Raw genomic sequence first — 25,025 nt, 5'->3', positions numbered from 1 at the left:
AAGGACACTACTGAAACAAAAACAAAAGAAAATAATACCAAAAAATTCCTAAAACAAATAACTGAATTCAGAAGGCTGCAAGATACACAATTCAAAAAACATTCAAAAATCAATTGTATTCCCATATACTAGCAAGGAACACATGGACACTAATATTTAAAATACTGTACCATTTACACCACTCAAAAAATAAAATACTTAGGCCTAAATCTAACAAAACATGTACAGGACTTGCATGTAAAAAAACACACACACACACACAAAACACTGATTAAAGAGATCAGAGAAGAACTAAATAAATGGAGAGATATTCCATATTAATGGGTTGAAAGACAACATAGGAAAGATATCAATTCTCTTCAAATTGATAAACAGTCTTAATATAAATCCTATCAAAATTCCAGAAAATCTCTAGTACATGTAAGCAAGATTATTCTAAAACTTAAATGGAAACGAAAAGGAATAATAATAGCTAACAGAATTTTGAATCTACCCAGTTTCAAGACTTGTTGTATAGCAACAATAATCAAGACAGTGTGATGTTGGTTGAAGGATAAACACAAAGGACAATGGACCAGAATCTAGAATCCAGAAACAGACCACACAAATGCACCTAATTAACTTTTGGCAAAGGTTCAAAATTAATTCAGTGGAAGAAGGGTAGTCTTGTCAACAAATACTCAAGCAAGTAGACATTCACAGGCAAAAAAAAACACCCTCCACCTTATGCAAATATTGTATTAAAATAGATCATAGATTTAAATGTAAACTATAAAACTTTTAGAAAAACACATGAGAGAAAATCTTCAGAAACTAGGGCTTGGTGAAGAGTTCTTTGACTTGACACCAAAAGCACAATCCATAAGAGGAAAAACTGATAAGTTAAACCTCATCAAAATTAAAAACATTTGTTCTCCAAAAAATCCTGATAAAAGGATGAAAAAGCAAACTACAGGCTGGGAGAAAATATTCACAAACCACATATCCAAAAAAGTATTGGTATCTAGAACATAAAAAGAACTCTCAAAGCTCAGCATTAAAAAAACAAAATTAGAAAGCTAGTTCAGCCTCTATGGAAAGCAGTGTGGCGATTTCTAAAAGAACTAAAAATTGAGCTTCCATACGATTCAGCAATCACTCTCCTGGGGATATGCCAAGGAACATAAATCCTCTACCAAAAAGACACCTGTACATGCATGTTTATTGCTGCACTATTCACAATAGCAAAAATGTGGAACCAACCCTGTTGCCCATTGAAAGTAAATAAAGAAAATAAGGTACATATATACGATGGAATATTACACAGCCATAAAGAAGAACAAATCATGGCTTTCACAGCAACTTGCAGGTAGCTGGAGACCATCACACTAAGTGAACTATCACAGAAACCAAAAACTGAATACCAAATTTTCTCACTCACAAGTGGGCCCAGAACCCTAGTCACATTAGCACAGGATGGGATAGGCAATTGCTGGAGTGAGGGAGCAATGGCAGGAGGGAGGGAGGGAGGGAGGGAGGAGGGTGAGGGGTATGTAACAACATAATGGGTACCTGGTCCACTACCAGGGGGAGTGAGGGCCAGCTAGAAGCCCAAACTTCACCTGCATGCAGCCTACTTATGTAGCAAATCCTCACTTGGACTCCACAGCTCTAAAATAATTTTTTTTTAAAAGAAAGTGAATAAAAGACATGAACAGGTATGTTATTGGGTACATAAATGGTACAACCACTCTGGAAAACCGTTTTACTATTTCTCAGTAAACTAAAAATACAACTTCCATATGATCCAGCAACTGTACTTCTAGATATTCATGCCAGAAAAATACTTATGTTCACACAAAAACCTGTACACAAATGTTCATAGCAGCGTAATTCACAATAGCCCCAAACAGAAGCTACCAAGATGTCCTTCAACGGGTGAATGGTTCAACAAACTGATACAACCACACATTAGAATACTACTTAGCATTAAAAAGGAAGAAACTATTGATATATTTAACAACTTGGATGAATATCTAGAGAATTGTGTTCAGTGAAAAAAATTAATCCCAAAAGTCTACATATTATATCATTACATTTATGACATTTTTGACATTAAAAATGTATAAAATAGATAACAGGTGAATGGTCTCTGAGGCTTAAGAATGAGAGTGTCGAGCCAGGTGCAGTGGCTCATGCCTGTAATCTCAGCACTTTGGGAGGCAGAGGAAAGAGAACTGCCTGAGCCAGGAGTTCGAGACCAGACTGGGCAACTTGGTGAGACTTCATCTCTACAATAAGTAAAAAAATTAGCTGGGTGTGGAGGCACATGCCTGAGGTTTCAACAACTTGTAAGGTTGAGGCAGAAGGGTTACCTGAGCCCAGCAGACTAAGGCTGCGATAATCATGATTGTGCCACTGCACTCCAGCCTAGATGAAAATGAGACTCCAACTCAGAAAAAAAAAAAAAACAGAGGTGTCATGAAGGGAAATAGATGTGGTTATTTAAGGGCAACATAAGAGATCCCATGGTGATGGACAGTCTGTGCCTTGGCTCTCCCAAAGTCAATATCCTGATTGTGATATTGTACCACAGTACTGCAGCTATTACCACTGGGGAAACTGAGGAAAGAGCACATGAGATCTCTCTGTATTATATCTAACAACTGCATGTGAATAAACAAGTAGCTCAAAATAAAAAAGTTTAATTAAAAAGAAAGCATACAGATTCTGAATATGGAGAAACTGAAGCCTTCATATATTCCTAGTGGGAATGGAAAATCGCGCAACCACATTGGAAAACAACATGGCAATTCATCACCCAGCAATTCCACTCCTAGGTATTTATCCAAAAGAAATGAAAATATGTATCCAAACAAAAAATATGTATAAAATTTTTCATGGCAGCCTATGTGTTATAGGCAAAAAGTAGATACAACCCAAATATTTATCACCTATATGAATAGATAGTTAAAATGTGGTCATATAGTGGAATATTATTTGGCCATGAAAGGGAACGAAGTACTAATACATGCTACAACCTGGATGCACCTTGAAAACATTATGAAAAGTGGAAGAAGTCAGTCACAAAAATACCACATATTATGTGATTCCATTTGTATGAGTGTCCAGAATAGGTAAATCCATAGAAATAAAGTAGATTAGTGGGTGCCTAGGTCTAGTTGAAGGGGAGGAGGGAGAATAATGGGATGAGTGTGCTAATGGATACAATGTTTCTTTAGGGGACAACAAAATATTCTAAGATTAGATTATTATAGGATAATTCTACATAATTATTAATATATAACAATATATGTATTAAGATATAAGATTAAGATTATATAAGTGAAGCCAGGTTCGGTGGCTCAGCCTGTAATCCCGCGTTTTGGGAGGCTGAGGTGAGTGGATTACCTGAGCCCAGGGGTTCGAGACCCGCCTGGGCAACTTGGCGAGACCTCATCTCTACAATAAATCAAAAACTAGCCGGGTGTGGTAGCGTGTGCCTGTAGTTCCAGCTACTTGGAAGACAGAGGCGGAAGGATCACTGGAGCCCAGCAGGTCGAGGGTGCGGTGGCCAGGAGTGGCCACTGCACTCCAGTCTGGATGATGGAGTGAGACTCCAACTCAAAAAAAAAAAAGAAAAAGATTACATAAGTGAACAGTAAATAAATCAACATATAAGATTAAGATTATTGTATAATATTTCTACATAATAATAATTCTGTAAATATAGGAAAGAGTATTTGTTTTGAACTTTCAGTTGAACTTTATAGTACATAAACTCAATAAAGCTGCTTAACAATTGAAAAATAAGCCAGGCATGGTGGCTCATGCCTGTAATCCCCGCGCTTTGGGAGGTGGAGGCAAGAGGGATGCCCGAGCCCAGGGGTTCTAGGCCAGACTGGGCAACTTGGAGAGACCGCATTACTACAATAAATAAGGAGACGATGCATGTGAGTCCTGGGTGGGCGTGCAAGGCTGAGGCAGAGGAATTCCCTGAGTCCAGCAGGTCAAGGCTGCAGTAGTCATGAGGATGCCACTTCACTCCAGCCTAGGTGGCAGAGTGAGACTCTGACTCAAAAATTAAAAAAAAAATTTTTTTTTTGAAAAATAAATAACAACTGTAGCAGTTTGAGAAGGGTGCCATGCATGGGCCAACCCTGTTAAAAATTCAGCCTGTATCACTTAAGTGGAAGTCTTCTTTCTCTTAATCAATTTCCTCACACAATGAGAACTCGAAATTGTTCCATTTACCTTGTTAGGATAACAAATTGAGTGTATGCTTTAAATAGCTGCATGTTATTTTTGGAATTCTGATTTAATAATGGCATCTGAGGAACAGCCAGAGCCCTTGGAGGGGCCAGCCTCCACACTATGGAAAAAGAAGCTGAACTCAGGAGTACCAGGTTTCCAGGGTGGGACGTGGGGACGGCAGGGGAGGAAGTCCCCAGGAGCTGAGGGTGACCTTCTCACGCCTCTCACCCCTTCCCTGTGTGTCAGGCGCAGACCTCGGGGTAGACCCCAGTGGGGGAGAAGGACCACCCTGGGTCCCCCAGGAGGTCTTCACTACCCAGTGGAGCAGCCCTTCCAGCCCATACTCCCACCCTCTCCAAGGTGAAGGCAGAGTTCACGCTTAGAGACCTGACTGTCATTTCCCATAAACAATACCTGTGACTTCACTCTCAGTCTGCTGCCTGAATGCCTCCTATAGTTCCCACCTTCTTGCCTTTGCCTGGAGAATGTCTACACATCTCTCAAAACCCTGACCAATTTCGCTCCCCCGCACAGCACGCTCCCTTCTCAGTCCAGAGGGAAGCTCTTCCTGGAGCCCTGGCACCAGTTACTTCCAGGCTGGCCGGAGTGACTCCAGTACCCTCTGCCTGGCCCCAGAGCCTAGCTGGGGTCCCCCTCCACTGAGTCCTCCATCCGTTCTGCTGGTCAGATTCAGGAGCATTCCATTCTCCTCACACCAAACCCGGGCTGGAAACACTCACAGGACAAAAACCATCTCCACTTGTTCTCACCCCTGACATCTCGCCCCAGACTCACCAGCAAGGTCACAACCGTGTGTGTGAGGTGTGCATGCACAGAGGCTGCCAGAGCACTGGACCAAGGGGACTACAGGATCAATTCTCCTCAGTCGTGTTCATTCACTACCCACCTCAGAATGAGCCCTCACTGACTGTGCCTCTGCCAGCTGTTTTGGGTGGTACAATCAACACTGAGAAAAACCAGAAGGAGATAGGAAAAAACAGGCAATCATGGCTTCTAAAGTTGTGGGAGTGCTAGGAAAAGGTGTCTATCTCCAGGGAGGATGGCAGACCCTGAGCAGAGGTGCAGACTGAGGGTGCAGAGCACCCGGGTCTGGAGCCCCCTACCCCCATCACCCACAACCAGCCATACTTGGTGCTGGCAGACCTAAGGCCAGAGCTGGTCAGTGAGCTGCCCCGCCATGGTCCATCAGAGGATCCCCATGCCTGCTACCTACCACTCAGCTCTGATAGGAGCAGGAGGGAAGAGGGGAAACTCAACAGGGAGGAGTTGTCCCCCGGCCAGGCCTGCTTCTCCACCAAATGCACAGGGTTGAGATGAAGAGGAAACGTGGACACACACAGAGGCACTAGGGGTGTGTGCACAAGGGGAGGCCATGGGAGGTCACAGGGAGAGGACAGCCATCTACAAGCCAAGGGGGCAGCCCTCGGGAGAAACCAGTCCTACTCACACCTCGACTGTGGACTCTGCAGTCCTAAGAACTGTGAGGAAAGAAATTTCCGTTGTTGAAGCCTCCCAGTCTGTGGTACTTTGTGATGGCAGCCCAAGCTGTCGAAGATAGAGTTGATCCCGAATAGCTCTGGACACACCACACCAGTCCCAGGCTGCCTTTTTCCAGACTTCTATTCATGAGACAGACGATTTCTATTTTGTTTAAGCCACCATGTTCCAGGTCTGTTACCAGCAGCCAAACCTAATTCTAACTGATGCACAGTCCCAAGGGGCCACTTTACTCCAGACAAGCGTGACTACTTTGCTGGCTCCGGCTGCCTTCCGCGGGGTCACGACCTGCCTTCCATGGCTGCCCCAGCCCCCGTGCTCTGCTCTTAGGGCTCTCTCAGGAAAGCCCAGTGGGAGAGCACAGGAGTTCCCTGCAGCTGTGTTTGCCAAGTCCCTAACCCTGCAGAGTGTCTCCAGTTCTTGTGTAATCTCCTTGGGTCACTTCACGTCACTGTACTGGACACGGCTGGGCCTGGTTCTCCAATCCTCTGAGAGCTGTGGCTGCAGATATTGGACTCACTCCCTCATGGACCACCAGCTGCCCATGGCACAACAGGCACTGAGTCCAGCATGGAAGCCTGCAAAGGCTCAGAGGAGTCTCCCTCCCCAGCCACACCTAGGCTCTATGGTTTGGCACTAGCAGCTCTGAATCCTGGGCTGTTCCATCAGGGAGGACCAAGAAGACCAGCATGTACAGAGACCACAAAGTAGCCACTGTCCTCAACTGCCGTGCAGACTTCAGACAAATAAGGAACAAGACAGACAAGGTTAATGGCTGGGGTCCCCACAAACCTCTTCATAACCCCCCCAGGACATAGCTTCCCACCTGGAGACTGACATGCCAAACAGCCTCAGTGCCTTCCTCATCCACAGCATGGTCCCTGCTACAAAATGAGAGGGAGGAGACCCTGGGATCCCTTGTGGCTTCTACAGAGCAAATTGAGAAGCACCAGCAGCAAAAGCCACGTGGCACGAGATGACCCAGGGGCCAACGCAGCACTCCAGTGAGCTGCGGAATCTCAAGAACCCACTGGGCTATGCCAGCGGCAGGACTACAGAACGCCTTGGTGTGGAGAAAGAGGCGAGGGAGCAGGGCACCTCCACTGCCTGGCATCTAGCCAACAAGTTGGGAGCCAAGAGTGTTCTCCAGCTGCTAGGGCTGAGCACAAACGCACTGGACCTCAGTTCCACTTGCACAGGAGGTGCCCTGGCAACAGGGGGGACTGACGGCACAAGGGAGTCCTGCCACCCGAACCAGGCCGCACACCCTGGTCCCTCGATCCTAGAACCTGGTGCATCAAATACAACAGGGCAAGAGAACTGAGCATCTGGCTGATGCCCTCCCAATTCACTGGGGCACCAAGAACAAGAAGCTGAACAACTAGACTTTCCCGCCGGTCCACGTGACCTGCTTTTGTTAGATTTGGGAATCTGCGCTCTGGGCTCCGTAATCACAAACCAGCTCAAGCTGAGCTCCGAAAATGAGTTTCCTATCCTGTGGCTGATAGGATTGGAATAACATTTTCCTTTAAGTTTTGTATAACTCATCGGTAAAACCATCTGGGCCTGCTGTTTATTTTTTGATAAGCTTGTAAATTACTGAGTCAATATTTTTAATGATTATAGGATTTTTCAGGCTTTCTTTTTCTTCAAGGATCATCTTTGGTAACCCACACTTTTTCTGGGAGTCTGGCCATTTTGTCTCTTTTCAAATATACGGGCATAAAATTACTCTTAGCATTTTCCTATTATCTATTTCTAATCCCTGCTTTATCTGTAGCTGGCCCTTTCTCGTCCCTCATACTCCTTATTTGTGTCTGCTCTCTTTCTTCTTGATCGGCCTCTCTAGGGCTTTTCTATTTCAAAGAACCAACTTTTGACATTTTTGTTCAGAAACAGAAAAAGCTCTGTTAAAAGAAACTTCACACTCCTTTGGAGCACGTTAGCCCGGTTATTTGTCAATCTCTGTGTGAGTATTTCTTAGCTGAGGAAGTCTGTGACCATGAAAGGAGGGAAACAGGCCACACGGGTCCAACAGGGAGATCGGCGGCTTCATCCTTGGCTCTGCCACTGGCTACCCTGTTCTTCTTTATCTTTCCCAAGTTATTTAAATTCTCAGAGTCCTAGTTCTCAGATTTACTAAACAGAATAAAGTCCTTATATTCTTCACAATGATACAGAGGCTGAAATTAATTTTAAAGAGATTGAACAATTCAGACAGGATGAACACCTTTGCACTGAGATCTTCTTCTATTCTGCCCAGACCCTGCAGGCTAGGACAGATGGGGGGAGCTGAAGAAGGGTCGCCCTTTGTGTTTTCTTTGTTTTGTTTTCGTTGAACGGAGAGGCCATTTTGGCATATCCAAATCCCTCCCAAAGGAGTCAGCCTCAAGTATACTAACAATTCAGGTAACTTTTTCCTTTGTAGAGAACCGTCTAGACACATAGTCAACAGAGCAATGGAACAGACAAGACCACCTCCCCCCAACCCACCTCCCACCCTTCCCTCCAGCACCTCTTGTTCTATGAACTGCCCTGAGAGGATTGAGGGCAGAACAAGGAAACTCACTCTAATATTTCTTCTTCTTTTTTTTTTGAGTTGGAGTCTCACTCTGTCGCCTAGACTGGAGTGCAGTGGCCGCTCCCGGCCACTGTAGCCTCGGCCTGCTGGGCTCCAGGGATCCTTCCGCCTCAGCCTTCCAAGTAGCTGGAATTACAGGCATGCGCTACCACACCTGGCTGATTTTTTGATTTATTGTAGAGATGAGGTCTCACTGCCCAGGCGGGTCTCGAACCCGCGGGCTCAGGCAATCCACTCACCTCAGCCTCCCAAAGGCGCAGGATTACAGGCTGAGCCTATAGGAGTCTTGGTGCTGAAGTGGGAGATGCGCCTGCCCACCTCAGCAACTGTAGGCAGGACCCCCAAAAGCCTCACAGATTTTGCAGGGCACCCACAGGGCTGTTGGCACTGAACAGTCCCAGAGGGCTCCTGGTGGCTGTACCAGTTCTTCGTGGATTGCTACAAAAATTAGCACTAACTAGGTACAGAACACCAAGGGATGCATCCCGGCTGGTAAAAGCCAACACTGGCATCATGACCCAGGACACTGAGAGGTGCTTCCCAAGGCTTACGGCAAAGCACACCCTACTTATTGGTGTCAAACCCCACGACTCCACCAGGGGTACTGCCCGGTAGCCTCGGAGCACAGGCACTGCTGCCTCAACCATTTCCATCTGCTCCATCAACTTCCATCCAGGAACAAAACTGGGTTCAGCTGGGACAAGAGGAGGGGGTTTTAACGTGGGGCATTTGCATTACAGAATGGTAGTCCCTGGCTCTACCCTCCTGCGGGCCCAGTCAGTAGTGGCCACAAGGCGCAGACCTGTCCAGCACGCACAGAAAGTGTTTTCTGTGTTTCCTGAGCCAAACTCCTAGTTTGTGAACAGAGCACAATCCTCCCTGCTCACGAAGGCTCAGACCACCTAGCCTCTGGAGAACACATTCATCCCCAAAGAAGAAAGAGAAAAATAAAATAAAACCACTACCAAATTCCTCCCGGCCCAACTTCTCCCCCGCCACCAGGCTCTTACCTGTGCATTGGCCCCAAGATGTGTGCATTACGTTTCTTTCCTGCTAATGTCAGGGGCTGCTCTCTAACATAATCTAGTGCACGTGCCTGCCATTGTGGTCAGGGTCATCCCATGAACACAGACACTCAAGAGCCAGCCCTGCCCATCTCTCCCCAGCCCCCATAGCAAAGTCATCTTCTTTGCTATCTTTCCTGTCCATGTTGTGTGGAGGGAAATCATTTAATGTGCTGTGGTCTCAGCACACACAACATGGACAGGAGTTCTGGGCTCAGTCTCTGCCCACACTCCTCCCCTCATTCAGCCCCCATCCTTGCATGCCACCGCCTCCTGCTGAAGACTCCTGAATCCCCTCCCAGGACCAGGGTGCATCCACCCAGAAGCCCTTCCAGAACTACAGTGTGTCATCCCTAAATCCCCTCCAAGGACCAGGGTGCATACACCCAGAATCCCTCCACCATAATTCATCTACCATGAATCCCTGCCAGAACTGGGGTGTGTTCCCCTAGGACCTCTCCCAGGACTGAGGTGCATCCACCCAGAATCTCTCCCAGGACCAAGGAGCATCTACCCAGAATCCCTGTCAGAACTGGGGTGTGTGCAACCAGATCCCCCCCAGAAAGGGGATGTATACACCAGAATCCTTCCCAAAACTGAGGCATATCCCCTGAACTACCTCACAGGACCAGGCTGTGTCCTCTTGAATCCCCTGCCAGAACTAGAAGAATCTACCTAGACTTCTTCCCAGGACTGGGGTGTGTCCCCCTAAATGCCTTCCCAGGACTGAGTTGCATCCCTTGAACCACCTTCCAGGACCAGCTTGTGTCTCCCTGGATCCACTCCCAGTACTAGAGTGCATGTACCCAGAATCTCTCCCAGGACTGGGGTGCCTCCACCATGAATCACTCCCAAACCTGGGGTGTGTCCCCCTAGGTCCCCTCTGAGAACTCAGGTGCATCCCTTGAACCACTTCCAAGGACGAAGGTGTGTTCTCCTGGATCCACTTCCAGGACCCCCTGGATCTCCTCCCAAAATCAGGGTGCATCTGCCCAGATCCCTACAGAACTGGGGTACATTCCCCAAATCCTGTCCCACCACCTTTTGTACTGCTGGGGAAGACTCTGAAAGCAGGTACTGAATGAAAGTATGCTGTTAATAGAATTGAAACAGAAACACAGATGATCATGACTAGCTATACAGTAGAGGGTCCCTCATCTGTAACTCAGTTTCATACCAACACAGGTGAGACCTGGGCAGAGCTGCCATGGCCACCTCCAGGCTCTCTGGATCCTCAGGCAGTTCCCAAACAGACACTGATGGACCAAGTGCCTATGGTGTCTAAGAGTCCCGAGAGCTGGCAATGCCCCGCTGGGCTGGGTGCTCCATCCCAAAGAGATAAGACTCCCTGCACTGAAATTAGCCAACAGGCAGCAGGGAGAAAACTGAGCCCTGGTTACCAGCACACCTAGGAAGACGGTTGTCACATGATACAATCCCACAGGCTCAAAGAAAATGGCAGAAAACATACAGCAGAAGTCAGGACTGCTGAGGTCTCAGAATCAACGCAGGGAACTCACAAAAGTCATTCAGTGCTCGTGTATCAAAACCTTCACTTGGCTTTGAAGCAACAGAGGACATCACAAAGGAAAATGATTCTTCCATTTGAAAATGTGAAAGATTGAATTTTTATACAAAGAAAAGCAAAGCTAAAAGAACAGACTTGACAAAACACGAGAACCCCTTCTGATGAGGCATTGGTCTCTCTGTTATATAGTGAGCTGCTCACCCAACTGCCAGAAAATTCACATAACTGGACAGAGGGTTGGAGCATACAAACCACAAAGAAAAACAGAAGGTAAACAAGCATGAAGGAGTAGTCATCAGCATTAGTAAACAGAAAGGGGCAGGGTAAACAGGAAAGGCCTAGTCCTAACAGAAAGAGAGAGGGAGGAAAACAGAGGAAGAGACAGAGACAGGAAGAGAGAAGGAAAGACAGAGACACTGGACACTGAGGGGCAGCTCACCAGAACCCTGACCCTCGCTGGGCCCCTCCCAGGGGCTTTTCTGCCCATAGAGCTGGGCAGGGCTTGGCAATCTACATTTCTAACAGGCTCTCCAGTACTGCTAATGTGGTTGGTACTGGCCCCACATAGAGAACCACTGCAATAGAGAGCCAAGTGTGATCAGACACTACTTACAAAGATACAAAGGAGCAAAGTTTTGGAAAATAACCCAGTAACCTCGGCGATAAATGACATCATATTTACATTCCTGAAAATGTAACTGAGGAAATACTTCAAGTCTGATGAATAAAGGTGTGCACAAAGAATAAACTTTTTCAGAACAAGATGTCTAGGGTCAGGTGCCATGGTTCATGCCTGTAATCCCAGGACTTTGGGAGACTGAGACAGAAGGATTGCTTTTGCCCTGGAGCTGGAAACCAGCCTGGGAAACATAGCAAGACCTCATCTCTTAAAAAAAAAAAGGAATATGCTGTCTAAATGTCAGGTGCTGAGAACACTAGAACATGCATTAAGAAGAATAAGCAACTGTCTTAAACCACATTTATCATGTAAGAGGCTGTTTTTGTGCAAAATGGTAAGTGAAAACACAGAAAATGAAATCATATGTATACCAAAATGACAATTATGTGGGGGAAAATGCACATAAAGACAAAACCTAAAAAAAAAAGCATTCAGTTGGATTGACTGCATTGGGTGACATTTACCATTTTGCAAATTTCCTGCTTAAGAATATCAGCTCTGCAGTTAAAGCTTGGACATGTCTCTGAGCCTCTCTGAATCTGGACTTCCTCATCCATAGAGCTGAGAAAATAATCCCCTGCTCACAGTGCTGCTACAAAACCAAGTGAAATCATGCATGACAAGCAGCAAAGGCTAGACTAGAAAACACTGGGAGAAAAGAGAGTCGATCGGAGGGGTAGCAAAAGTCAAAAAAGAAATGAAAAAAGACAAACACAGAGGAAGTGGGAAAGAAAGGAATGGAAAAGGAGATGGGAAGGGAGAGAAAGGAAGAAAATTAAAGGATGATCCAGAAATACACACAAGCACAGTCCACAAAAAAAGCCATTGCTTTCTCCAGCACAGAGGATGCATTTTAGGGAAAAACGGGACTTCCAAAGATTCACTTCTGGGATCCTTTGGAGGTAATAAAATAAGGTCAAACACCTCTTAGCAAGTACCAAGGAGCTGTCTCTACCAGTGTTGCTGATTTTGGTCTAAGAGAAAATGCTCAGGGGAGTCTCAGAAGATACACAATTTGTACACACACACACACACATCCATATAACACACACATCAGCAAATGTGCATGCACACATATACAAGTATCCCCACATAGCCTCAGGCATCCACATGCAGGCATCCACATATAGGCATGCCCACACAGACACATACACCCACATGAACGCAGTCATACACAGGGAACCACACAGACAGAGACATGCACATATATGCACAAACACAGGTGCACATAGAAACTTCACATACTTGCATGTGCACACATGTAAACAGACAAAGGCAACTGTGTACATATCCAAACAAGCATCTCTGCAGACACGCATGCGTACTATAAATACAGACACATATCATCTCCCACATATCCATTCGCATAGACATGTCCACATATGCAGGACCTAAACTTACATTTATGATCTATTTCTCAACTATATACTACTTTTATCATAAATACTAGGGATCATTACAGTAGCTATACATGAAAAGTAAGGTGTGTGTTTAAATGTATCATTAGTATGTCTTTTATTCCCAATAAAAGTATAACATAGTTGAGAAGTAGATCCTGTCTGCCCCACTGCACCCACAAACACAAGTCTGAGCCATCAGCAGTTTGAGCCCCCAGACTAGGAGAAGAATCTGGATCCTCTCAGCCAAGGAGCCTGGAATGTGCCAGAACACACCCAGAGGCTCAGCCCATGTGGGTGGGGCCCCAAGCAGCAGACAAGGACACATGGAAAATGAGACACAGAGGGTGGTGGGAACCCAGGTATGGCTCTCTCTAAGCCACTGCTCTTTCCCGAGTGGCTATTTCCCGAGAATAGGCTGATGGTCACACTGCCTTGGAGGAACCCTAAGGGGGGTGCTCACAGCCGGGCTGTGGGGTGCTGCATCATGACCACTGTGACCCCTCTACAACTTCCAGGCACAGGGCACCTCCACTCCCCAAAAGTGGCATTGTGCTCTGGGGTCAGTCATGCTGAGCCAAGGACAGGGCTGGTGGGAGCTGAGGGCCAGAAGGTCAGGGTCAGATGCATGGTCACATTCACCTGAGGCACAGCCTGCCTCATCCTTCCCAGGCAGTTGAACCTATCTATCCCAGCTGCATCCAGAGGGCAACATGCCCAAAGGCTGTGCCTGGAGACACCACCTTAGCACCCTCCCATTGCTCACAAGCCTCTCAGCCCCTACAGGCCAGCAAACCAACCTGCCCATCCCTTTGATCCCTGGAACACCTAGGTGTCTCCTCCACAGCCCCAAATACCAATGAGTACCCTAGGACTTGTGGCCCCATGTCACCACTGGTAAACGGAGGCTCAGGAAGGAGAGAAGAGGGTGGCACCCTCCACCTTCACGACACCACAGTCGCCTCTGCTTGGCTAATGGGCCAAGGCCACTGACCTGCTTCTCGTTCTCATCCTCCAACCTCAGCCGGTCCTCGATGCAACTCCGGGCCTGCAGGAACGCCTTCCTCTGCGAGCGCTCAGTCAGGATCCGCACGAAGACCCCATACATGTTCACGCCAACAAAGAGCAAGGCATTGGCGCCGAGCTGCGGGGAGAGAAGAATGCAGTATGTGGAGCCTGACTTGTCCACCCACCCGAAGGTGCCTGGGCTGCCTAGAGAGCATAGCAGGAACTCTCAAGCGGCCACGGCTGCCCAGGGCCTCTCATCCCATCCGGGCAGGCGGTATGTGAGACAGCATGTCAGGTCGTGGAAGAGTATCCAGGCCAAGTGTCAAGATTGAAGCACATCCCCCCCTGCCCCAAATTCATATGTTGAAGTCCAAGCCCCCAGGACCTCAGAATGTGACTGTATTTGGAAACAGTATCTTTAAAGAGGTAATTAAGTTAAAATGAGGCTGTTAGGGTAAATGAGGCTGTTAGGATGAGCACTAATTTGATCAGACGGGTGTCCTCATAAGAAGGGAGATTAGGACACACACATGCAGAGGGACAACCATGTGAAGACACAGGGAGAAAGTGGCCATGTGCAAGCCAAGGAGAAAGGCCTCAGAAGAAACCAACACCTTGATCTTAGACTTCCAGTCTCTAGAATGTAAGAGAATAAGTTTCTGTTGTTTTAAGTCACCCAGTCTGTGGCACTTTGTTATGGTAGCCCCTGGAAACCCATATACTTAGAAAATATAAACATGAAAGAGTCAGACAAGGAGAACTGACAAAAAAAAAAAAGGATGCTGATTGGATATTGGCTATGAAGTGAGCACCAGCACAAGACAGGGAAACACGGCGTTCAGAGGCTGGTGTCCTGCAAGGCCCCTCAGTGCTGCCCCACTTTGATGGATGAGACACAGAGAAGGAGCCAGTCAGAGAAGGAGCCAAAAACAGCAGCAGAGGCAGACTCCGGGTTCTGGACAAGGCAACTCGGTCCCAGCTCAACCCAGTGTTCCTTTCCACAGTCGCTGCCCGCACCAGGTCTCCTCATCTGGTCTGTACCTACATCTCACAGACCACTGGGCCATGGGCTGGACAGAGGCACCTCTCACGAACCCCCAAAACTACAGCATGTCCTGCCAGGGGCTCCAAAGTGGGATTGGAGTTTATGAGCATTTGTATAAAACAAGTGTACATCAGCCAGATGCAAAATTGGAGAATTTCTACATCTGACTGAGGCTGGGAATTTCTACCTCTGCCCCAGGAAGCAGACACCAGCAGGTTCTGGTTGTCGCTGCCCCACGTGCATTAACCACAAACACACACCCTGAACATGAATGTGTGCTGCACACCATTAAACAGAGAACAAAAAACAGACAAGGTGGCAGGCGGAGTAGCTGTCCCTCAGAGGGAGCCACCGAAGAGTCCAGGAGGCGGGCCCATGAGATGGGAAAGGTGGGTGCATCACTCTGATGGGGATGAGCTACAGTAGGGGATCCTCCAGATGAGGGAGACCCGGAAGCACTTGGCCGCTGAATGGATGCTGGGGGCAGGGAACAGGTGGGAGAGCTGAGACCACCAAGGACAGGGCTGCGGGGAGCAAGGTCCAAGGGAGAAAACAGATTTGGGCATCTTCAAATTCAAGGGATGTGAGATGGCCTCACACGTCTATCAGGAGGCTGGAAAGCTGCCAATGTTCACAAGTAACATAGAAACGACATTATAGCCAATCTTAATGAGGTGGCAGGAAGGGAGAATGAGAGACAAGAGTCTGCGGGGCCCCAGTGAACAGCTGTCCTCTGTCTAAAACCTTCCATGGGGTATCAGACTCTCACCCAGCACAACACCCCACAGACACGTCAGACACACACAACCTGACCCTGTGGGGCTGACGACATTTAAACACCACATACTGCAAGGGGAGTGAGCCATCCTTCCCGACTGGCACCACCTTGACCACAGCCTCTGTGAGCCATTTGTGGAATGGCTGTCATTTCTGAGGGAGCCAGAGAAAGAAGCCAAGACATCCAATAGGATGGTTCCCCCAGGACCCTGAACCATCATCAAGGTGACCTCAAAATCTCCACTATGACCTGAACATTGGCCATTTACCTTTTCTCTCAATGCTTTTTATGAAGTTGTCATCATGGAGCGGATATGATTTAGGTTTGACTTTTTCCACAAATAGGATGTGTTCAGTGCTCATAATCATGAAACACCATGGATGTCTGGGTCGGAGAAGGAAGCCTCGCAAAGCTGAGCTGGTGAGGCCCACAGAGGCGCCTGCACAGGTAGCCACCACCCACCTTCTAAAAGAAGTGAAGGCAAGCAGACCCCTGCCCTTAGAACAAAAACTAGAATTAAGAACAAAACCTCCTCTTTAGATTTCCCACATCTTGGCTTCTTCTCCCACACGGCTTCCTCCTGGAACACAATGGGCTCAGATTACGAGTATATGACAGAAGGCCCATGGGGGTGGGGGCCTAGAACAGCTGGCAGGTCAGTTTCTCAAGATGACCGACGCTCCCCATGTACATCAGAGCCCTTCCACATGAGGTGGCAGGCCATGGAGACAGCGAGAAGGGGTCACTCGTCTCCTTTGTCTCTGTACCACGCAGAGGTGCCCTGTGAACTCCCTCACACCATCCCGCTGGCCAGCCACTCCCAAAACAGTAGATCAATCCTGGTCCTCCTTGAAGGTGGCCCAGCCCATCCACATGCCACCATAACCACCTTCCAGCCACAGTAGCCCAGGGCCACATACTGCCCACACCAGCCAGGCCCTGGGTGGGCCCAGGCTGCTGGTCTCCCAGTCTGGACATCCTCTCCAGCCCTCGTCCCAGCCACAGGCTGTGCTGGGCTGTGAGAGAGGAAAAGAGCTCAAGCATCCTCACAGAGACCAATCTTGCCCCACCCCTGCCTTCTACCTGCACCCCCTCTCTGTGCCTCAGTCTTTCCATCTGACAGATGGGCAGGTTGGTGGCAAGTATAGTGCCTAACAAATGAGCTTATCATGGAGACAAAGAGGTAACCTAAAAAGGGCACTCAGAACCAACGTCTGGAAACACCCTGGAGAAGCCTTCATGAGGACGACCAGCCTAGCCAGATAGCTGAAAGGAGAAGGGACTCCCGGGCAACCAGGTCTTAGTTAGCCAGGACCCATCTGCAGACCCTGGGTCATTTCTACTCCCTGTATACCACCTGGAAACATCACCGGAGATAGCTCCCCGCTGTGGGAGGGGAGGTTACGGAAACGTTTAATGGGCTAGACTCTGAGACGGCAGGACAAGCTCATGTTTGGTTTAACACAGACACAGATGAGTACATATACAAATGTTTATAGAAATAGGTATATACATATATTCTCTAGCTCTGTCTTCTGAGAGAAACTAGAAGCAAAGGCTACCCAGTAGCAACGAGGTCACCCAGAACCCAGTTCTTGGTCTCTAACATGATCCCCCAGTAAGAGGAACCAGGGCTCCCTGGAGAAACAGCTAATTCTTGGACTTGGAAATATCTGCTCAAGGAACAGATGTTGAAGCAACTTGTAGTGCCAGGAGGTAAAGAAATGTTGAAAAATAAGATTAATTTCAAAAAACACACTGTGATGGGGTGTGTCAAAGGACACATGAGTCAACTGAAAGGGGTCCCAATGGCCAAAGCAGAAACGATTTGAGCAATAATATAAAGTGGTATTTAACTGTAACCCAGAATATGAAATAAATATACATGAGTCCACGTGGATATAAATCAATGATTGATTAAAAATGAATAAGAAATAATGCATAAGCAAAAGTTGGGAGCATTCCAAATAATTCATAGCTACTCCACCCTTAAGAAGGTAAACACCCCACCCCCTAAGTGTTGGCTTAGCATAAAGCACATGAAATGGAAAAGATAAAACAGAAAGCCCATACAGTAGAGAGAAATCTGACAATCCCACCTCAGCCAGGTGGTCAATGCCAGCACTGACAGTGATGAGTCAGTCGTGTTGACATGTGCCCTTGACACAATGTGACAATCACTTCACCTCTGAGGTCTCCTGCTAAAAACCAACACACCAGTACAACCATGAGAAAATCATCAGGCCCTGGATGGCCACCTGACTAGCACCCCTCACGGACAATGGGCTGAGATCACTTGTGGTCACTATACTAGCACCCTGGGGGACCCTGAGCATCCTCCAGGTGTCCCACAGTCCTGGGAGAAACTGACCCAACCTGACATCATGATAGAGACAGGTGCCACCACTCAAACCAGAACCTGCAAGTCCTCTGACCTTCTCTCTGCCTGGTCATGCCTTCACGAATTCCTGCATCTGGTAGCCCCATGCCACCCACTTCTCTCCACCCCACTGCACGGCACAACCAGCCTCTGCAGAGAAGTTGCAGATGCAGACACAGATTTTGGTTCTGCTTTCTCACGTTCCCTTACAGCACTCTGGCCACAGACAGACAAAGAAGCTGACCTCACACCACTGCTCTCTGCACAGCACTGGGCATGTACCTGTCAGTAAATCCATGGACTGCCAACAGGCCATGCTGCTTCCTGAGCATCTGGCCTGTGGACTTGCCTCCCCGACTAAACCCTCAGCAGACACTGATCTGTCCCACCAGTAGCTGGATGCTGGTTGTATTGTCATTCTTTTTAAACCATGGCTGCTTCAATGTTGCACACAAGTGTGTTTTTATATTAACATAATTGCTTGTTAGCTTCCAGGGATTGAATTAATAAAAGTGTTTTAGAATTAGCCTCATTTGAAAGAGGACCAGCAGAATGCTGATAATTGTTGGAGCTGGTGGCAGGTACTCAAGGAATCACTGTACCTGTCCCTCTACTTTTGTGTATGTTTGAATTTTCCATAATAAACATAACATAAAACAAGCTTTAAAAAAATAATAATCTGATGGGCTCTCCCTGAGCTCCTGTCATCAAATTTCTGATGCATGACGCTATGGTCACCAGACCTAGAAACAGGTTCTCACAGGGGCCTGGGGAAGCAGTCATCTTTGGTGCTTTCTGGCACTTCAATACCAAGAAGGGTATTAGGGCCCCAGGTAGCCTGCTCTTCTGCAGTGCCCTGCCCCAGCGTCTCCCCCAGACCATGCATACCCGCATCCTCAGATTAGGAGGGAGAAAGGAAAAAGCACTGGTAAAGTTAATAGCGGACACCAGCAGGAAAGTGAGGAACAAAGGGCAGAGAAGTCAGAAGACAGACGTGAGCCCACAGGTGGCAGGGCACCCTGGGGATAACTTCCATCAAAGACAAGCCGCTCCCCACAGGTCTCAATACATCCCTGCCCAGAGGATCACGGTAGCCATCTGAGCTTCCCACAGAGGGTGACTCCAGCTCAAGCACACCCACTGGGACCTCAGAACAACCCCACTTCCAGCTTGCCCAGCCCTCATCCTGCAATGTCTCTGCATATTCATTACTTTAGATGCCTGAACACCAGCCTGAGCCACAAGGAGGCCACATCATCAACTGAGCTCTCAGGCACTGCCCATTTCTGACCCTTGAACACACTGAAGCCAAGGTGCTAGCCATTAGAGATGTGCCCACCCAACAGGACATTGCCAATGACAAGACCCTGCCCAGCATCTAGGACAGTCAGTGCTCAGGAAACATTTGTAACGTCTGCAACTGCAGATTTTTTTAAATTAAATATCAGAGATATTTCAAAATATTTATGCTAAACCAACATTCCTAAAATGTGTTCCACTCAGCAGCAGGGCAAATAGTGTCTGAGAAAACAGCTGTCATGGAAAACAAGTTGGTTGTTTAGGAAAGACAATGAGTTCTTTTTTTTTTTTTTTTTTTGAGTTAGAGTCTCACTCCGTCGCCCAGGCTGGAGTGCCGTGGCACACTCACGGCCACCCCAGCATCAACCTGCTGGGCTCCAACAATCCTTCCGCCTCAGCCTTCCAAGCACACGCTACCACACCTAGTTAATTTTTTATTTATTATAGGGATGAGGTCTCGCCAAGTTCCCCAGACTGGTCTCAAACCCAGGAGCTCAGGCAATCCACTCACCTCAGCCTCCCAAAGTGCTGGGATCACTGGCTGAGCCACCGAGCACGGCTGACAATGAGTTCTTTTAACAAGATGATATTTCTCTCATGGGAAATGTAGTAAAGGCATTGATGATTTCCAAGAGCACTGTCACTGAGTGTGGCTTCAGCACAAACTTGCTGTGCCCAGGGGCACCCAGCAAGAGTGTGAGATGGCCACCCAGCATGCTCACTGCCATATGCTCCAAATGTTTCAGAGCAGGCTGCTTCTACTCCCAGTACATGCCTGCAACTGCCCAGAGTCTCCTGAACTTTCCGCCATACCCTTAAGCAGAGTCGCCCTCACTCAGATGCATATTTGCGGTGATAATGTTGCTTCCAGGGATTGGAAAGTAGAACTGAGAAAAACCACAGGTGCCCCCACAGGCTGGGATAAGAGCCCTCCAAGCAGTGTAGCCAGGTGAGGGTTCACATGGAGATGCTGACCACTGGCCACTGGTTGGGAGCACTAGACAGCACTCTGGACTGCGCAGAGAGGTAGGGGAGGGTGTGGCACCACCCAAAGAATGCAGCATTATACAGGCGTATCGAGATAGCACTAGGTCCAGCTGCCAGGGAAGGGCATTAGAAGGACCATGTAGCTGGGCTCGGTGGCTCAGCCTGTAATCCCGTGCTTTGGGAGGCTGAGGTGAGTGGATTGCCTGAACCCGCGGGTTCGAGGCCCACCTGGGCAGGTGAGACCTCATCTCTACAATAAAATCAAAAAATTAGCCGGGCATGGTAGCGCATGCCTGTAATTCCGGCTACTCAGAAGGCTGAGGCAGAAGGATCGCCAGAGCCCAGCAGGTCGAGGCTGTGATGGCCGGGAGTGGCCACTGCACTCCAGTCTGGGTGACAGAGTGAGACTCAAAAAAAAAAAAAAAAGAAGGACCATGTGCAGGGACCAGAGGCCATGGGAGTCCTCAGGGCTGGTGGACAAGAACCAGTCAATGGACCATGGGCAGGGCCAAACAACAGGAAGTGGTCAGGTGTTCCCCAGGCATGGCCCTGCTGTGTGATGGCCATCCTCTTTGTCCAGGGCACGTGTCCAACAACTGCACACCTGGGCAGGTAATGCCTCAGGCCCCACAAGAGCCACTGAGCATGCAACAATGTCCTATGCGTAAGAAGCACAGGTGCCCCAGGAAGCAGGGGACACCAGAGCTGGTGTGCACCAAATGCAGCACACAGCATGACACCAATCTGAGGAACCGGGTCACTAAGAGAAGGGTACTCAGGTACCCGAGCACCATGAAACTGTGTTTTCTCAGGCTGAGGCCACTTCTAGAAGGTTGAAGTTCCCTCTACCTCAGAGAAGGAAACACTGTGCTCTAATAAAAGAGCTGCTCTGTGTTTTTAGAGTCAAAACAGAAATTTTAATTCAGATACAGAATGTGCTACCAGGGTGAACTTCCTCCTCTGCAGAGCTGAGAGGCTGGGATGTAGGACTCCCAGGACTTCTGTGGACCTTGTCAACACTGTTGGCAGCATCCTGTCGCCTGTTACCAGGGTCCTCTAAGTGTAACCAAGGCTTTTGCACTCGTGTATACATAAGCATACACGCATGAACATGAATGTACATAATGCATGTGCAAGGACAGGGGTAGGCCCATACATGTGCATGAGCATGCACACACACACACACACACACACACAAACAGGTACACATCCATACATGCTGTGTGTACATATGATCTTACACATCCACATGCACATGTGTACACACGTGTATATACACATGTATGAGCGTGCAGACACGTGCCCACATAAAGGCCACACCCAGAAAGCTGTGTTCAAGACTCTTCAAAGTCATACCCAAGCCCTGAGAAGCAGACAGCTCTTCTCAGCTCCACGCTTTCTTCCCAGCCCCAAATGAAGGCAGAACAAACACTGAACCTTGGAGATCAAAGCAGTTCCTGCCATCCCTCTAATCCAGGGAGACAGGATTGTTCCAGGGTCTGTGCTGCCTTCAGCACAAAGCCAAAGCGGGGTTCTGGGGTGGGTGACCATTCTCCTCGCCCTGCCCATGGGGAATCCCCAAAACCCCATACTTCCCGCAGCTAGTGTTACTGCATGGCAGAAGGAAACACACATGGGTAGGAGGACAGGTGGGCCCCCTTGGCACAGTAATGCAGAGGACCCCCCATGCTCTACTGGAAAGGGACCACACCAACCTGGAGAGTTGTCAAGGGGTTAAAGGGGTTGTCGAGGGGTTGTCGAGGGGTAAAGGGGTTGTCGAGGGGTTAAAGGAGACAGAGGCTGGGAAAAAGAACAGGAGAGACACATCCTCATGCCCCATGTGTCTGCCTTGGCCTGCCCTGAAGAGGGGAGCAGCTGAGCAGTGGGCAGCCCCACTCCCTTCCCCACCAGGGATCTAGGGTCCTGGCCTAGGTCACTGTCCCCACAGCTCCCAAGTACCATGTGGATATGCCCACCAGCTCCCACCCACCTCCTTGATGCCAGCAAGGCCAGCAGCCTGGTCTCACTTCATAGGCCAGACTCAGATCTCCAAGGTCACAGAGCGGGAGGTGCAGGAGCTGGGCCTCAGCCAGGGTCTCTGAGGAGGCAGCATTGAAACACAGGATGCAGACTGCCCTTCCCTCAGAGACCAGGATGAGCGTCTCCACCAGAGACGAACTTTCTAAGAAAAGCGTGCTGAGTATCTGTGAGCACGTGTGAGTGAGCATTAGTTTACAAGTGAGTGTGTGAGTGCAGTTGCGTGAGTGTGTATTGGCTTGTGTGTGAGTCTATGTAAGTGGGTGAGTGTGATGTATTTGTACATGAGTGCACTGTGTGAACAAGTGCGTAAGTATAAAAATGAGTGTGAAAGTGCAGGTGACAGTGCTTGTGCATGCAAGTGTGTATGAGCATTGGTTTGTGAATGTGTGTTTATGTGTAAGTACTTGCAAGTGGGTATGTATGAGGTGTGTTTACGTATGAGTGTATGCTTATGCGTGAGCATGTGTGCATGCATGGGAGCCCATGAAGAGAAGGGGGATGGATATGACATATCCTCAAATAAAGAGCTAGAGGCTGGACTCAGTGGCTCGGCCTATAATCCTAGCACTTTGGGAGGCCAAGGCAAGTGAATTGCCTGAGCCCAAGAGTTCAAGACCAGCCCGGGCAACTTGGCAAGACCTTGTCTCTACAATAAATCAAAAACTTAGACGGGAGTGGTAGCACGTGCCTGTAGTTCCAGCTGCTTGGAAGGCTGAGGCAGAAGGATCCCCGCAGCCCAGCAGGTCAATGCTGGGGTGGCCATGAGTATGCCACTGCACTCCAGCCTGAGCGACAGAGTGAGACTCCAATTCAAAAAACTCACAGAAACAAAGATCAGAATATCACATGTTCTCACTCATATAATGGACCTTGAACATCCAATGTAATACTATAAGAAAATGACTGACGGTACTGGGAAACTATGGGGGGGAGGGGGATGGGATTAACAGTAGCAAATATCTGTCTGGGGCTGGGAAAACACCTCTTATCAACAGGGTGTCTGAATGAAACATAATTGTACACCTAACCCTTAACTGTACCCCACAAAACCATAATAAAAAATACTGATTAATTAAAAAATAATAATAATAATAATAATAATAAACAGCTAGAGAGGGAACTGTTTCTCCCCATTACCTTGCTCAGCTCCTCAGGGCAAAGGGAGAAGCCTGGGGCACATAATCAGGGTCTCTCCCACAGGGGCCACATGGATATGGCTGGGTGGCCAGGCTGCTCCTCCTACCCGAACCCCTGATCCTGCCACTTCAGCTCCCACGTTGCCTGGGACTCAAAAACCTGGCTGCAAAGAGGCCAGCCTGGCATGACGGTCACAGGGACACCACAGGGACACCAGCAGACATATAGCCACCTCTGGCTGGGGCTGTTCTGCAAAGTGTTCCCACTATTACAGTGGTGGAGAATGCTTGGGCTCAGCAGACCATGCCTGCCACCTCCATCCTGGGGATCTCTTCCAACAGGGATCAAGACCAGCGCCTCACCTTGGTTTCTAGGTTCCCTGCATCAGAGACTAACCAGTAGGTCACCGGCTACATAGAGTTGGTGACAGCAAGAGGCAGGTCCCACTTCACTGAGCCCAGTACAACGTGGGGAGGATGGGAATGCCTCCCAATCACAATCTATGTACAGTGCCTGGAGGATGCATCTGTTCTACAAAGCCACAGGAGGGAGCTGCTGCTTCTATTGACAGTGGGGGAAACGGAGGCATGGGGGGATGATCGTGTGCCCAAGGTCACACAGCTACACCCTGAGGTACAGGGAGATCCACACACCTCACCTCCCACTGGCTCCTGTCAGAGTTGGGAAATGGCCCAAGGATGTTTCTGAGCATTTGCACAAAATCTGTCAGCCCAAGGCTCCACCCCTACAGAAACCTGTCAACCTGAGGAACTGAGCCCTGATCCTCTAACCTCAGGACATTGGCCTAAAATCACTGTAAGCCCCCAGAAAGGGCAGGCTGACCGCACTGACAGTGGGTGGGGACAATGGCAAGCTGACCTCTCTCACAGGAGGCTGCCGAGTGGAAGGCACCACCCACCCAGAGTGGTCGCCTCCAGTCTCCTAATGCCTCCTCAGGCCCACTCCTGTCTCCTTGTGACCATGCTCCACACTGCCTCAGAAGAAAGAGCAAGTCCTCAGTGTGGCTCCACCCCATCCTGGTCTTTGTGGAACTCTCCCCACTACTCTAGCAGTCCCTGTACCTGTGCCCCGGTCATGGCTGAGTGTCCTCAGGGAAGCTACCTCAAGCCCTCTGTCTAGTCTGTCCCCTGTGCACACATTCAAAAGCCACATGAATGCCCTGTCTGGCAGGAACTGCAGTCCCAGTTATTAACCAGGGTCTCCTCCACAGACTGTAACTTCCCCAAACACTGTCGGATCATGGAACCATCCCAGAGAACTGTCTCGGGAACCATCCCAGCACACACAGCCCCAGGCAGCTGTAGACCCTCCACAATTATATGTAGCTCCC

At 48.5% G+C, this 25,025-nt stretch overlaps 1 protein-coding gene across 1 annotated transcript in view; it reads right to left on the bottom strand.

The window, feature by feature from the left end:
* Nucleotides 1–25,025, bottom strand: part of LOC103253123 (adenylate cyclase type 1) — a gene marked incomplete at its 3' end in the record, with an annotated part of 107,183 nt that overhangs the window by 77,085 nt on the left and 5,073 nt on the right. Inside the window, exon 2 of the mRNA XM_008051590.1 lies at nucleotides 13,995–14,144. Coding sequence (XP_008049781.1) covers nucleotides 13,995–14,108 — 114 coding nt within the window. The remainder of the gene's footprint in view (nucleotides 1–13,994; nucleotides 14,145–25,025) is intronic.

This window comes from Carlito syrichta, unplaced genomic scaffold (genome assembly GCF_000164805.1).
Source record: "Carlito syrichta isolate Samal-C Ts95f unplaced genomic scaffold, Tarsius_syrichta-2.0.1 Scaffold66630, whole genome shotgun sequence".
Lineage (NCBI taxonomy): Eukaryota > Metazoa > Chordata > Mammalia > Primates > Tarsiidae > Carlito > Carlito syrichta.
This window is presented reverse-complemented; position numbering and strand designations above follow the sequence as displayed.